Here is a 13,538-nt window from a genome sequence, read left to right on the forward strand (position 1 = left end):
ACGACACATTATTTTTACATCGAGGGTATATTACATACATCACATTCGTTCATATGTGGCTTTTTCCCTAATTTGAAAATAATACTCACTTTAAAATTAACCCAGCTTATGTAACGACCTATATTACAAATAGGAATAATTTATAAGGATTTCATTTCGTTCGAATGCAAACTGGCCCAGATAACTATAGACAAAATTAAACCAGCAATTCTACATCGAATTTCTAAACAAAAAGTCAGTTTTGGAAACCAATTTCCTATGTTTGAGAGAGAGAATGTTTTTTTTTAAATTATTTTACCTATGCTTGTAAGACGAGAACTACTTTTCTCACTAATTTTGAATTAAGAGAGGGAACTATTTTTCATAATACAAAAAGTTTGAACATTTTACAAAATTTCACAAATGCAGATCTCATGCAGTTTTAAATTTGCTTTAATGCATAACGCAACTAATGCAGTTTTTAATTTAATTATTTCAAAAAATTTCAAAAGCACGTGTTTTATTTCTTAATGATACATATCAAATTCAACAATGACTATTATTCGTTCCGCACTTATGCAATGAGAATAGTGTGGAACTGGTAAGTATATAAAGTTGCATAACAATATGTTTGAATCACTCATCAGACAACGATAAAATTATCTATTTGCTGCTTACTGCTATGCACGAGTTATTACTTCGATGCTTTTAGAGTTGCATAGATAGAGAGTTAGAAGAAAAAATTATTAAAATTAACGTATTATAACTAAATTATCATTCTATAATAACTTTCCAGAATGATTTATGTTGGGCAAGGTGATTCAAAAGGCAGATGATTTCTTACCTTAATTCTTCTGGATAATTTCATAGGAACCTAAATCCAAATTCAGCCGAAGCATTGTAGATAGAATATCATTTCATAAATGTAAGGTGTCTAAATTTATATATTTGGTCCAATGCTTTTTTTTAAATTTTATTTAAGGTCGTTTTTAAAGTCTAGGTAATAATTAAGATAAATCTTATTTCTGTGGTTCTAGTATTATTTACTTAACGGTTTGTATTGGGCAATTGTTTTACGATGACTTTCTTTATTGCTAAGATAAAAGGCTTTTATTATAGCCTTTGATAAAAAATGAGCAGTTATTAAATTAACAGAGCTAACTGGATAAGTTCATATTGTACCGCACACCTAAAATATTACAAAAGATAATTCAATTCACGTTATTAAAGATAGTGCCGAGCAAAGCTTTGGGCTTTCAACTACGATACTTTCAAGATCTACAAGATAAAGTAGTACGAGTTAGTATTGTGAATACTATGCACATAACAGATCAAATCTTTGCTTATCACTAATTAAGGGATTAGAAATAAATTGTCAATATTATAAAAGAATTATTTTATTATAAATAATACATATCTGTCCAAATATTTACAAAAAATTTGGATGAATTTATAGATGATATAATATATGGAATTTAGTGATTACAATTTGGTTGAGAATTATAAGGATCATTATATTAACTATCGCCAAATTCCCAAACGCAAGTCACATTAAAATAAACGAGCATGGCTGTTCATTGGAATCTAATAAATGATTTGAATATATCGAAGTAACCACGTATCAGTTTGGTTTTTGAATACAGAGTCTATATCGCTCCCGATAGCACTCAAATCAATTTATAGTAATATTACAGAAAGTACTAAATTAACTTTCATTAAAATGTATTTCATAGGTTTTCACTTTTAAATCCGAAAACGATTAAAATTTGGAGTACAGTTTTAACGTAGAGCACGTTTTTATCCGTACAAAAAGTTTGCTTGCTTTTGTTACGTTGCTGTCGATCTAGTTAGGTGCTTCACAAATTGATACGAGTGAAAATCATATACATCTTATAATATCAAACAGGCTTCGTAGAGGAATAAATGAAACTACTGTCAAATATTGATGGCTTAGTTAAGCATAAGTTGATTTGCTCCATAAGGGATACCACGACTGTGTTAGAAAATTTTGAATTTTTTTCTTGTCTTATACAATCGTTGGTTAAGATTAATTTCTAAATTTTGTCACTTTTATAGTTCTTTTATAGTACTTTTTTACTTTTTTAATGAAAAACTGTTTATTTGGCCTAAAACTTGTTCTATTTTTAACATTCGATTAATAAAGTAAATTTAATCGAATTAAGAAAGTGTTATTGTTTGTTTCTAAACAAATTTTAAGCACTGGAAGCCTTTTTTCTGAAATTATATTTAGGTAAAATTTAATACTGATAATTGGAGAAATATCATGACAGAACGACCTTGTTTTAGAAAAGCTCAAGACGAAATTAACTCATAAAGTTTAAAGGAAAAGAAATCTATAAATTATGGAATAATAATTATAAACGATGAGCGTACGATAGCATTATTCAATAATGGGATGCCATATTTAGGAAACTAGAAGATTTAATGCTACTCTGTCACGTTAAAAATAGTGCATTTATTAGCCAATGCTATACCATTCAAATATATATCCCTTCAATCCAAATTCTTTTTCCGTTTCTTCTTTTGGAATATCAGGATGGTCTAATCCTAAATAAATGTAATACACTTTAGGATGGAATCCTAATTCGTCGGCAGTATACTCAACTATATGACTATAACCGTCCCGACCATTAACGAAATATGCACCCACTTTTGTTCCACTACGATACCCAACTTCGTAATGTCCATGGAATCCCACAGTATAATTAAATTTATACATTAAATCGCGCATATCATCTACAGTGACTCCTGGTGGCATTGGTCCTGTCATTGTTGGATTTTCACCGGGTGGAGGATCACTTGGCGGATGAATTAATCCAGGGAAATGTAAACCATCAGGAATAACAGGAGATGGTTTTCTGGTAGTTTGGTAGTTATTATCAGTTGTGGGTTTTATTGTTGGATTTAAAGGCTCCAGGTCGTAGTTATTATCTATAAGGCTATCAGGAGGTAGCGGGCTGATATTCAATTCAGGTGGGAAAGATATATTTGGTTCTTTACTTGGATATATTGCGTTTGGAACAAATGAAGTAGGTGGATTTGATTGTGGATTATAGTTATTGGAAGTAAATGGTGAAGACAATTCTTGTTTGGGAGGGTTAGGTTGTAAATTAAAATTGTCATTTGGTACTAAGGGATAAACATCAGGGGATGAAGGTTGATTTGGATTCAAGTTGTTTGGTGGAAGAATCTCATTAGGTGTAAATGGTGCAATAAGCTCTTGACTTGGCGGATTTGCTGGGTTGTTTGGAATTATAGATTGTTGATTAGGATAGTTTTGTAACGGGTTATTAACAGTATTTACTCCTGGGTTTTGATTTTGTGTATAAATTGGATTTACTAGCTGAGATTGAGGATAATTTGGATTTAGTATTTGGCTTGGTGATGATGCTGGGGTTTGACTTGATGGATAACTTGGAATCTGTTGTTGAGGATTATTTGGATTAACTGTTTGACTTTGTGGATAATTTATGCTTAATGGTGGATTTAGTATATTGGCAGGTTTTTGATTTGGTGTTTGGCTTGGTGATGATGCTGGAGTTTGACTTATTGGGTAACTTGAAACCTGTTGTTGAGGATATTTGGGATCAACTGTTTGACTTTGTGGATAATTAATGCTTGGTGGTGGGCTTTGAACATTGATAGGTTTTGGAACTTGAATTTGATGTGGAAGCCCTAACTGACTATTTCCAGGCCGCTGTAGTAACTGTGGGGATACTGCAGGTGGCAATTTAGTAGTACTTGGTATTGAACAACTGCTACACGAATTTGCTGGTTTTTGTAGAGTTACAGAAGGTCGATTTACAGGTGATTGTGTTGTGTAATCTTGATTTGATAGAAAATTGCTGATTGTAGAGATTGAGGGTTTGGAAGTACTTGATGACGAAATTGCAGGTTGTACTGCATTGTTGTTGATATTTTGAATAGGTGTTTTTGAATAATCTGGTGAACCGTCTAGCGCTGAAAAATGAAATTTTTGTCTGTTAATATTATTTATTTATTTTTTAATTGAGTTAGCTCCCTGTAAATTCCAGTCACATTTTTAATGATCAAACATGTTACTTATAATCAGAATGCGCTTGTGTGGGATCCTGGATTTGTCATTGATAAATACAAGTCCTGCAATTGTAGTGGGGCTTGTTAAGAGAAGTGAATATCCCGAGTTTGTAAATTGAAACATTCTACCTACAATAAATAATTTTCGTAAATAAGATGTGAAGCTCAGAAAAAAAAAGCCCCGCAGTACTTCTATGAATTTATCCATGACAATGTATGTATTTGTATTAATGATGGGTAGAGGAACTACGCCTTTGATACTTAAGTATTTCATATGCAATAATAAATACTAGAGAAAGCTTAGGGTTTTGATGGAAATCAAGGTAACAAAAATGAAATAGAAAAAAAAACCAATAGAGTTACATATGATAATAATTAAAAAAAATAAAAATTGTGACTGTTCCTGGATTCGAACTAAGTAATCTCTAAAATAGCCCCTCCTTAAAGCTACCACTCCTTTAGAGAAGCGCGGTTAAAAAAAATAACAATAAATTCTTTTACTTACGGGGACTGACTTTGATACTTTTCATACTAATAATTTTAAAACGACCTTGCTCATCTGTCGCATATACTGTTACATGATAAACTCCATCGGCAGTAATGAAACCAAATTCACCACTAACTAATCCCTTTTCATCTTTTTCCTCTTGTCTATGTTGCTGTCCTTCAATATTAAACCCAAATTTATATGGACGATTTTCGTCTGCATTTGGTTGTTTTTGCGTTTCAATGAATCCAAGAATACTGACTAACAAAATAAGTTTTAGACAAACCTATAAAAAATTAAATAAAATGTAATTTAAAAAAAGTATTTATTCATTAAACACGTAATGAAAGCTTAAATGATTAAACGATGAAAAATAACGGTGCCATTTTTATATGGTATTTTACAATCGCACCTGTTTAATAAATAATATTTCACCTCGTGTTTTTTTTTTATGAGTGCAAAGTCTTAATAACAGTCAAGTGTGATTATTTATGATACATTGAAAATTAAAAGGATCCTTAAAAGTTCAAATGGCTGTTAAATTTATTCACTTATAGGTATTATACACACTTATGTCAGATGATTTTAAAAAATACTTGCATCTATTTAAATCTTTTATCCGAATTTTCTAACAATCATTATTATCAGGATTCCGTCATGAAAAATGAAAAAAAGTGGTCTTACGAGATCACTATTGCGTTTACCTGCCCGCCTGTCCAACTATCAGAACTTATTTTCTCCGAATCTACCTGACGGAAATTTTCAAGTAAAATTTTTGCTTCCGAGCCAACTGATCTTGTATATCTCATGGAGTAAATGAAATCTATGGAATTAGTTAAATGTAAATCAATGGCCTTCTTATTCATTTTGGAATTGCAGAAATTGTAAATTGCAAAAAAGACTACCTTTGAAGCGAAAACAAAAATTTGGAACGTACCAAACCTGGAATAAACTAAAAATACTGTCTTCTTTGCTCAGGGGTATAACATTTTAAAAGCGATTGTCCAACAATATCTGCTGAGTGCGATTTTATATCGATAAATCAGAAGCTCTATCCTGGCCTCAAAACTTTCTGTCAAAGCTCCATCTGCGGCTCTTGCCCGAAAAGTTTTTTTTATACAATAGTACATTGTATATATTCGTTGAAAAGACAATAAAGTCAAATATTGCGCAATAATATCGACACAAAAAATGGTCATAACCTGTTCTCATCATAATTTGTATTAGAACTAACATTTTAGACCTTAGAACTACATAACTCTAAACGAGGTAAAGCGATGTTATTAGCTGCAACCCTAAAGCCAGGGCTAGATAAACTGAATCGAATCATCTGTACGAATGGAAACATTTGTTTTTCGAATTAATCATGTCAATATAGAGGCAATAACTTTTGTACTATTAATTGTGGAAATCAAAAATAAAATTGATTCAATATTCAAGCCCGAAAATTTTCATCGAAATTGAATGAGTGAGCATTACAAATAGAAGATTCTAACTGAAACTTTAATTATCGCAACGAATGAAATTTCGTAAAAATAATTAATGCAAAATGTCATCGACCTGCCTGAATTATTTTTATGTGGAGATAAAATGATTTATTGCTATTTCAATAATAATGTAAACAATTATTTTATAATTTGTCACTTTAAATTACCACTTTGAGTAAATATTATTAAAACAATAAATGTAAAATATTGTAATAAATTTTTAAGGAGGTTTAAAAAATTATTAAAATGTACAGAGAATAGTGTTTAGCAGGTATAGTATTGAGTGGTTTAAATTTTAACTTTAGGATGATTTGATTGGCTTATGATTAAAGCAATAGCAAATTATTAAGGAAGCTGCATACATCTGAGACGGGTAAAGGTAATGGAAAATGTTTCAGAATTGTTTTTATACATTTATATATTAAATATATCAAAATATACTAAATTTCGTCCAAAGTTTGTAATGCTGAAAAATATTGATGCTACGAACAAAATTTTGGTATAGCTGTTTATAAAATCACTTAATTAGTCCATTTCCGGTTGTTCGCCCGTCTGTCTGTCTGTCCATCTGTCTATCAACACGATAACTCAAAAATAAAAAGAGATATTGAACTGAAATTGTCATAGTGTACTCAAAAAGTAAAAAGTGAAGTTGAGTTCGTAATTCGGAGAAACATAGGTCAATATGTCGACGATCCGTGAGACTCATCTTGTAAAACGTGATGGATAGAAAAAAAGTTTATATATAAAAAATGTTCCTTATAAAAAAATAAAAAACTTTTGCTTGAAACATTTTTTCGTATTTGAATGTTTTACCGTAGATTTCACATCGATACAGGAAAAGGTATAATCGCAGTACTCGAAATTCAATTGTAACTTTAACCGTTCTTATCTGGAAAACAGCTTTTCTTTATAAAAATTTTTTTCCACCAATGAATATTTAAGAGTCCTAAGAAAATTATAAAGTTTCACACCAATCAAATAATGATTTCACGCCATTGAAAAATGTGTATAGAACCGTCTTAACTAGAGAGTCTCCTTAACTTTTTATTACATATTATTATTAGAGACGACAAATAATGACAAATGTAAACTTACATTAAACTTATGAACTTAATGTATAAGTTTTTATTTAAACAATATATTAATATTATATTTGACATTAATTTTAATTTTATGGTAATGTATATACATCCTTTTTCGGTATTAAATACATGTAGATAAAAATCGATCTCCTAAAAGTTGTTATTTGACTTTTCTCTAATATAAGAAAATTAATCGTTTTAATAAGTTAATAAACAAGCGATTGTTATTTAGTTTTACAAGAGAAAGACAAGAGAAGACAAGAGTTCTTTAATTATAATATTATAATTATAATATTTTATTTGAACTTTTCGCAGATTATGTAATGATAGCATGTGAAAATTAGTTAATATTTGAAGATAATTTTATCTACAAAATCTTTATCTCAAAACCGATTAACTTTGTAATCGATTTTTCTCGTCTTTTAATTTTCAACGCTTTTGTGAGTTCAAAGCGTAGTTCATTTGGTGAGTATAAATAAAGAGCTTTGAGCTGAAGTTTTCAATAGTGATTTGGCAGATATACAAAAGCAGGCAAATTATTTGATTATTTTTCTACCATCAAATTCTACCACCTAATTTCTTTTCCATATTGAAATCAGCTGAACCAGTCAGTCCGAAGTCCGTGGAACAAGACTTCGTGAGTGGTTTTCTTTTGACGAGTCTACCAAATTTTTTTCGAGACACTGCTATTTCAAATGAACATGATGATGTCATATTTGAATTATCGTTTCAAAAAAACGCAGTAGGGAATTGGTCGGGCACTATGACCATGTGAAAACATTAATAATTACTAAACAATTCAGCAAAAGTAAAGCATGTACGTATTCAAAAAAAAAGTACTTAAGTAATAAGCATGTTCGAGATGGTATACAAGCTCATCGGTGCAGTATTTTTGTCGGACAAAATATTTTATTGTTTAATAATTATTAATGTTATCAAGTGGTCATATAGTGTCAAAATTTCCTGCAAAATTTCATGCTCCCTTTGCTCATGCTAGTTTCGAAAAAAAATTTAAGAAGAAAGGTTGTTTGACTCGTAGGAAATCACTGACGAAGTTTTAAGTGCATATTTATCCTTTAAAAAACCCGTGGTTTTCTGCGATCTAAACAGGTTAAATTTTAAAAAGTTTGTAAATGTACTAGAAAGTTTTCACCTGGCCCACATATGTTGTAGCATAAAATTAATTTTTCTCCGCTTAACTTCTAATTTTTTTTAGTTTTGATATTTTTAATTCAATAGATACAACACCTGTGATATACGATGACACAAGTTTAATGCCAATAATAAAAACTATTAGAAATTGGGTAAAACCAGTATCAATTTTTTTTTTGCTAAATCCCAATAAATATGAATGGTTTAAACTTTGCAAATATAAGAAATATATGATAAAATTATTCTATTTATGAAATGTTTCATAATAATAATAAATTATAAGTTTTATTTATGAAAATTTTATTAAAATTGATTTTTAAGTAACATAAATTTTGCCATGTAAACCAATGTTTTTTTATTATAAAATTTGGGTGTGATCCTTGAAATTAAGAATAAACTTTTTTAATGAATTATTTTGTTTTTATTTTTTTTTGTTTTTTTTTTTTGTTTTTGTTTTTTTTTTTAAAATTTGCTTTGAATTAAATTATATACCTAAATTATTTATCAAATCTATGGTTTTGGAACCAACCATCTTTGAGAGATATTTTTCGTGCTGAATAAGACAGTCTAGTTTCCTGAACATGTACTGTGTAGGCATCTCGAACATGTTAATAAATTTCACAGATATTTTTTGCCATGTGATCATCGGTGACAATTTTTTGGGATCCTATGTTAAAAGATGAAGTTATTATTCAGGTGAAGATAAACCAAAATTAGGATACTTTGTACACTTTTAAAGTCGTTATACGTTTGCTTTAACATAACAGTAAACCTATTTTCCTTCAAAATCTGTAATGTTCATCGAAGTTTCATAATTCAATAAAAATAATAATAATTAATTAATTGGACGCATATAATTCAATAAAGGAATATTCTTCAGTTGTTATGCCCTTGAATCAATCATATAATTAATAATATGCAAATTTTTTATTTACAAAATATTTAAAAAAAACCGATTTTTCTTATGAAAATAATTATAATTTTAATAATTTCTAATTTTTTTATGAAATTATTAAAATAATATTTAAATGTCTGTTGATGACAATCAAATAATTTAATGAGTAGGTAATAAATAGCTAAAATTAATATAATTAATTAAAATGCTCCGTAGGTCAAATACCTCCAAAACCTATTGCTTATAATTTTTTCTTTGAACATGTTTTCTTTGAAAAATAATTGTATTTGTAGAATTTTTTAAAATTTATACGAAATTCGCTAGCACACTTTAAATAATTTTTGAAATATGATTTTAGTGATGGTATTAAACAGTGTTCATTTCAAAAGTATTCATCGCTTGTAACTCTTGACATAATGTAATTATTGTTTTGAGTGAAAACACGTTGATTTAGATATCGAAGGGGGAGTTCAAAAATTGTACCTAGAAAATTTCAGGATTCAGGAAGTTTCAAATGGCATCCCCTGCTTACTTCAGTGGAAAATTCATAACGGTCTTTATTAAACCATGTTAAAAAAAATGAAATCGTCAGATTGATTCTTAAGATAGACTAAAAAAACATGGAACTTACCCACCTTTAGTAACTCTTGGCGGGATTTGATTATTGTTTTGATTGAAAACATGCCGCTTTAAATATCGAGGGGAAAGTTAAAAAATGGTACCTAGAAAATTTAAGGTCTCATCTCTTCACATCCACTCACACCAATTAAAATTTCAAAGGACTAAATATGGAATATAATTCTTTTTTTCAAAAAAATTCCTATTGGAGTGACTCATAAGAAAAATTATTTTTTACTTTTAAGTACAATAACATCTTGTCCCCTGAAAGCATTTTTATTCAAACTTTTTCTAAATAAATTTTCTTAAAATAAAATTTGTTTATGCAAAATTTATTGTTAGAATCAAAATATTAAATTAAAATACGTAATTATTTTCTGTACAAACGTAAATTTGGTATTTATTAGTATTCTCGTTTTATAATTAATTACAAGGAAATTTCAACTCTTTGATAGTTTCATTTAACAAATTTATGACTACTAAACTAGGAAAAAATTAGTCATTAATTAATGATTAATATTTTTTTTTAAATTATTATTGCAAACATATTTACCATAATCCAAAATTTTATTGCTGATTAAAAATTTTATTCAAATTTAAAGCAAAAAATTAAATACAAAAGTTGAATTAAAGTTATTAAAATGAATATAATTAATATTTTTATGCCATAACATTTACTTAAATTGTATACCTTGAGCCGTAATAACTTAATTATACAAAAACAAGTCATTTTTTATAATTATAAATATTTTGTTTTGAGTTTTCAATTAATTTGCGTTAAAATAAAATATATCCCATCATTTCAAATTATGAAAAACATTTGCAACTACTTATTAATAGTACAATAAAATTAGTACAAATAAATAGACTATTTTACAACAATTTTAACCCAGAATTTTTCTCTTTTGACCATTCTTATATGATTGATAATATCTATCAAATATAGTTTCTATGATGTAGTTATGAATCGCCCGAGATCAAGTGATGGAAAAATTTTTTTTTCTCTATTTATCTAGTACAATCTTTTTGGTAACATTAGACAAAACTCTTTTACTCGTGCAATCAGTGATATACATTTGATTTATATTTCCATATTGTGGTGATTAGTATTTTTGGATATATTCTATGCCAATCATTACTAAATTGTTGGTAAAAAAAAAACGCTTTTTTCGCAAATAGGTGTTTCGCAAAAAGTTTTCTTTAAATAATATTCTTAATTAACATAAATCAATCATACTTTAGATTTAAAAACTGTGTAAGTAATAAGTAAATAGATACGTTTGTTGTAATTTCTGCCATAAATCGCGGACAAAGAGTGAAATTTACAAAATTTAAAACACCCCCGACGAATTTTTCGGCTACGGAATCCTAAACTCGCATTGGAAGCATATCTTAGAACACTCTAAATTAAATTCCCATTTTTCTTAAAGCCTTTTCCCAACTCTCAACTCCCAAGTCGATTTGGAAGATTACCGCCAATTTTTAGTTTTTTCGGTTACGGAATCCTAAATTCGCACTTGAAACACAGCTAAGAACACTCTCTATTAAATTACTTGTCAAACAAAATAAAAAAAAATCGAAATAGGTTCATCCGCTTAGGCGCTACGATGCCACAGACACAAAGCGTGCAAACTTATAACACCCTTTGTTTGTAGTTCGGGGGTTAAAAAGGCTTATATACTATTATTTCATTATTGTCTCATTGTCTCTTTTCGCCAAAATTATTCTCAAACTAGGCGTCATTTTAGAACAAAGAATTATAGAAAAAAAAAATAAATAAAATATCTCCGAAACTCTCATAATAAAGTATTAGCCCTAAAAAATGTGAAATAAAAATTAAATGTAAAAGTATGTACATATCGTTTACCTTTACCGAAAAAAAACTTAATTTATTGGATTATAATAATTTAAATGCATGACTTTATTTAAAAGATTATTTATTTTAATAAATATTGAATGTTAAAGGTTAATTTATTAATTAATCAATAACAGTTATAGAAATTCTTTGTAAATAATATGAACAAATTGCAGTATTTACCTTTGGGGTATATTCAACTTTCCAAGCATTGTACAAAAAATTTTAACCTTTTATGTCAAAATTTTAGGCCAATTAACTTCATGAATATTATTTTTTATTTGAGTTCCAATTAATAAATCAGTATTAACGGGAAAATTTATTCTATACATTCTTTAATTTTTTTAAAAAGTATTCATTCGAAATGTTTATCCTCTAAATAAATTCGAATAGATATTTTTAGTTAAAATATGATTACGAAAATAAAATTATTTTTTTATAATTATTGTCCCAAATTGTATCACTTTCAGTGGAAAAAAAATTTAATAATGCATAGGATAAATATTCCCAAAAATACTAAATAAAATAGGTAAAATTATGAAACGTAAAAATTAAAAAGAATAAAACAAAATAACTTACTTTTATATTTAAATAATCCATAATAAAGAAAAAACAATTAAATAAAAAAAATTGTGTATTATAAAAAAACACTTAAAAATATTAAAATATTTATAAATTCATATTTTTAATATTTCTATGCAAAATTTTCATATATAGATTTTTTTTTGACACAAATTTATAAAAAAATTAATTTTGATGAGCGGTGATGTGACCGCGCCCGTGATAATTAATACTAATAATTGAAAATAAGTGTTGATAGTAAACAGTATTTAACTCTATTTTAGCAAATAATTTTTTTGTAACCTTCCCACAATTGCTACTGGACTGGACACTACAAAACAAATCATACTCGTACGTAGGTATTAAAAATTTTAATTTGTGTGTATAATTCAATGATCAATGATGTTCAATACTGTTATTTATTGCTTATTGGCTGAAATTTTATTTTGGTCTCGGGGGCAACAATTATTTCGTATTGTAACATTAACATTTTATATAAGCAATAAAGTCCTATAATCATAACGCTTTTTAAAATAAAGGCTTTCGTAAAAATTTTAGTTGGATTGTAATTTACACACGTACTTTTATCCAATTTTAGCCTACTAAACGTAATACTTGAGTTGCATTAGAAATTCAATTATTACAACAAGAATTAATAATTGTCATTATTGTTTTAATTCTGGATTTTATAAATTTTTGCTGACTTGAGTGGGGATTGCAAAATGACAAATTGAGGGGTGGAACAGGTGTAATATTTACTCATTTTAATATCAAATAATTTATTTTGTATATTTATGTCAAATGTCACTCGATTGTAAGATGTTATGGATAGTTTTATAAAATTTCATGAACACAGGTGTGGATTTAAGAGATTAGTCATTCATTTACAGAAATCATTTGTATTTCTTAAATTACATATTAAATTCGTTAAAGTTAACGTAGGAGTTAATGCATCTAAATTCAAAGATTGTCATATTATACGTAATATCTGGATGACCGAGCTTTGCTCGGTATTCTTAAAAAGACACAAATTTTATCACTAATAGAAGACCGTTTTAAATGTCTCCACACAAATACCAATTTGAATGTCCCGGTAATGTATTTTATTTCATTAACTACGATATACACCAATAGATGTCAGGAAGAGTTATAATTTGCATTGTATTTCATTAACTACGATATACACCAATAGATGTCAGGAAGAGTCATATTTTGCGATGTATGCTTCAGTTTTTCATGAAAAAACGAATAAAACGACGTTTTTTTAAAATGAAACCTTGTTAGATCGACTAGCCTAGGTATGCAGCAATGTAGGGTGATGGGGTAGAATAGTGGAAAGAGC

General features: G+C 28.1%; 1 protein-coding gene across 1 annotated transcript; it reads right to left on the reverse strand.

Moving 5' to 3' along the window:
• Positions 1-2,350: 2,350 nt before the first annotated feature.
• Positions 2,351-12,235, reverse strand: LOC123302759 (protein lethal(3)malignant blood neoplasm 1). Its single transcript, XM_044885842.1, has 3 exons — positions 12,215-12,235; positions 4,562-4,829; positions 2,351-3,960 (listed from the first exon to the last, which is right to left on the reverse strand). Exons 1-3 carry the CDS (start codon positions 12,233-12,235, stop codon positions 2,459-2,461), a joined length of 1,791 nt encoding a protein of 596 aa, XP_044741777.1. The 3' UTR covers positions 2,351-2,458.
• Positions 12,236-13,538: the final 1,303 nt, after the last annotated feature.

The sequence above is a fragment of the Chrysoperla carnea genome, chromosome 1, assembly GCF_905475395.1.
Source record: "Chrysoperla carnea chromosome 1, inChrCarn1.1, whole genome shotgun sequence".
Lineage (NCBI taxonomy): Eukaryota > Metazoa > Arthropoda > Insecta > Neuroptera > Chrysopidae > Chrysoperla > Chrysoperla carnea.

What these genes read in the sequence shown, in the direction of transcription:
- LOC123302759 (XM_044885842.1), bottom strand. Translation starts at nt 12,235, where the DNA reads ATGGATTATTTAAATATAAAA. An exon ending in TGGATTATTTAAATATAAAA is followed by an intron (nt 4,830 to 12,214) that starts GTAAGTTATTTT and finishes AATTTTTTATAG; the next exon opens with GTTTGTCTAAAACTTATTTT. An exon ending in AAGTATCAAAGTCAGTCCCC is followed by an intron (nt 3,961 to 4,561) that starts GTAAGTAAAAGA and finishes TTCATTTTTCAG; the next exon opens with CGCTAGACGGTTCACCAGAT.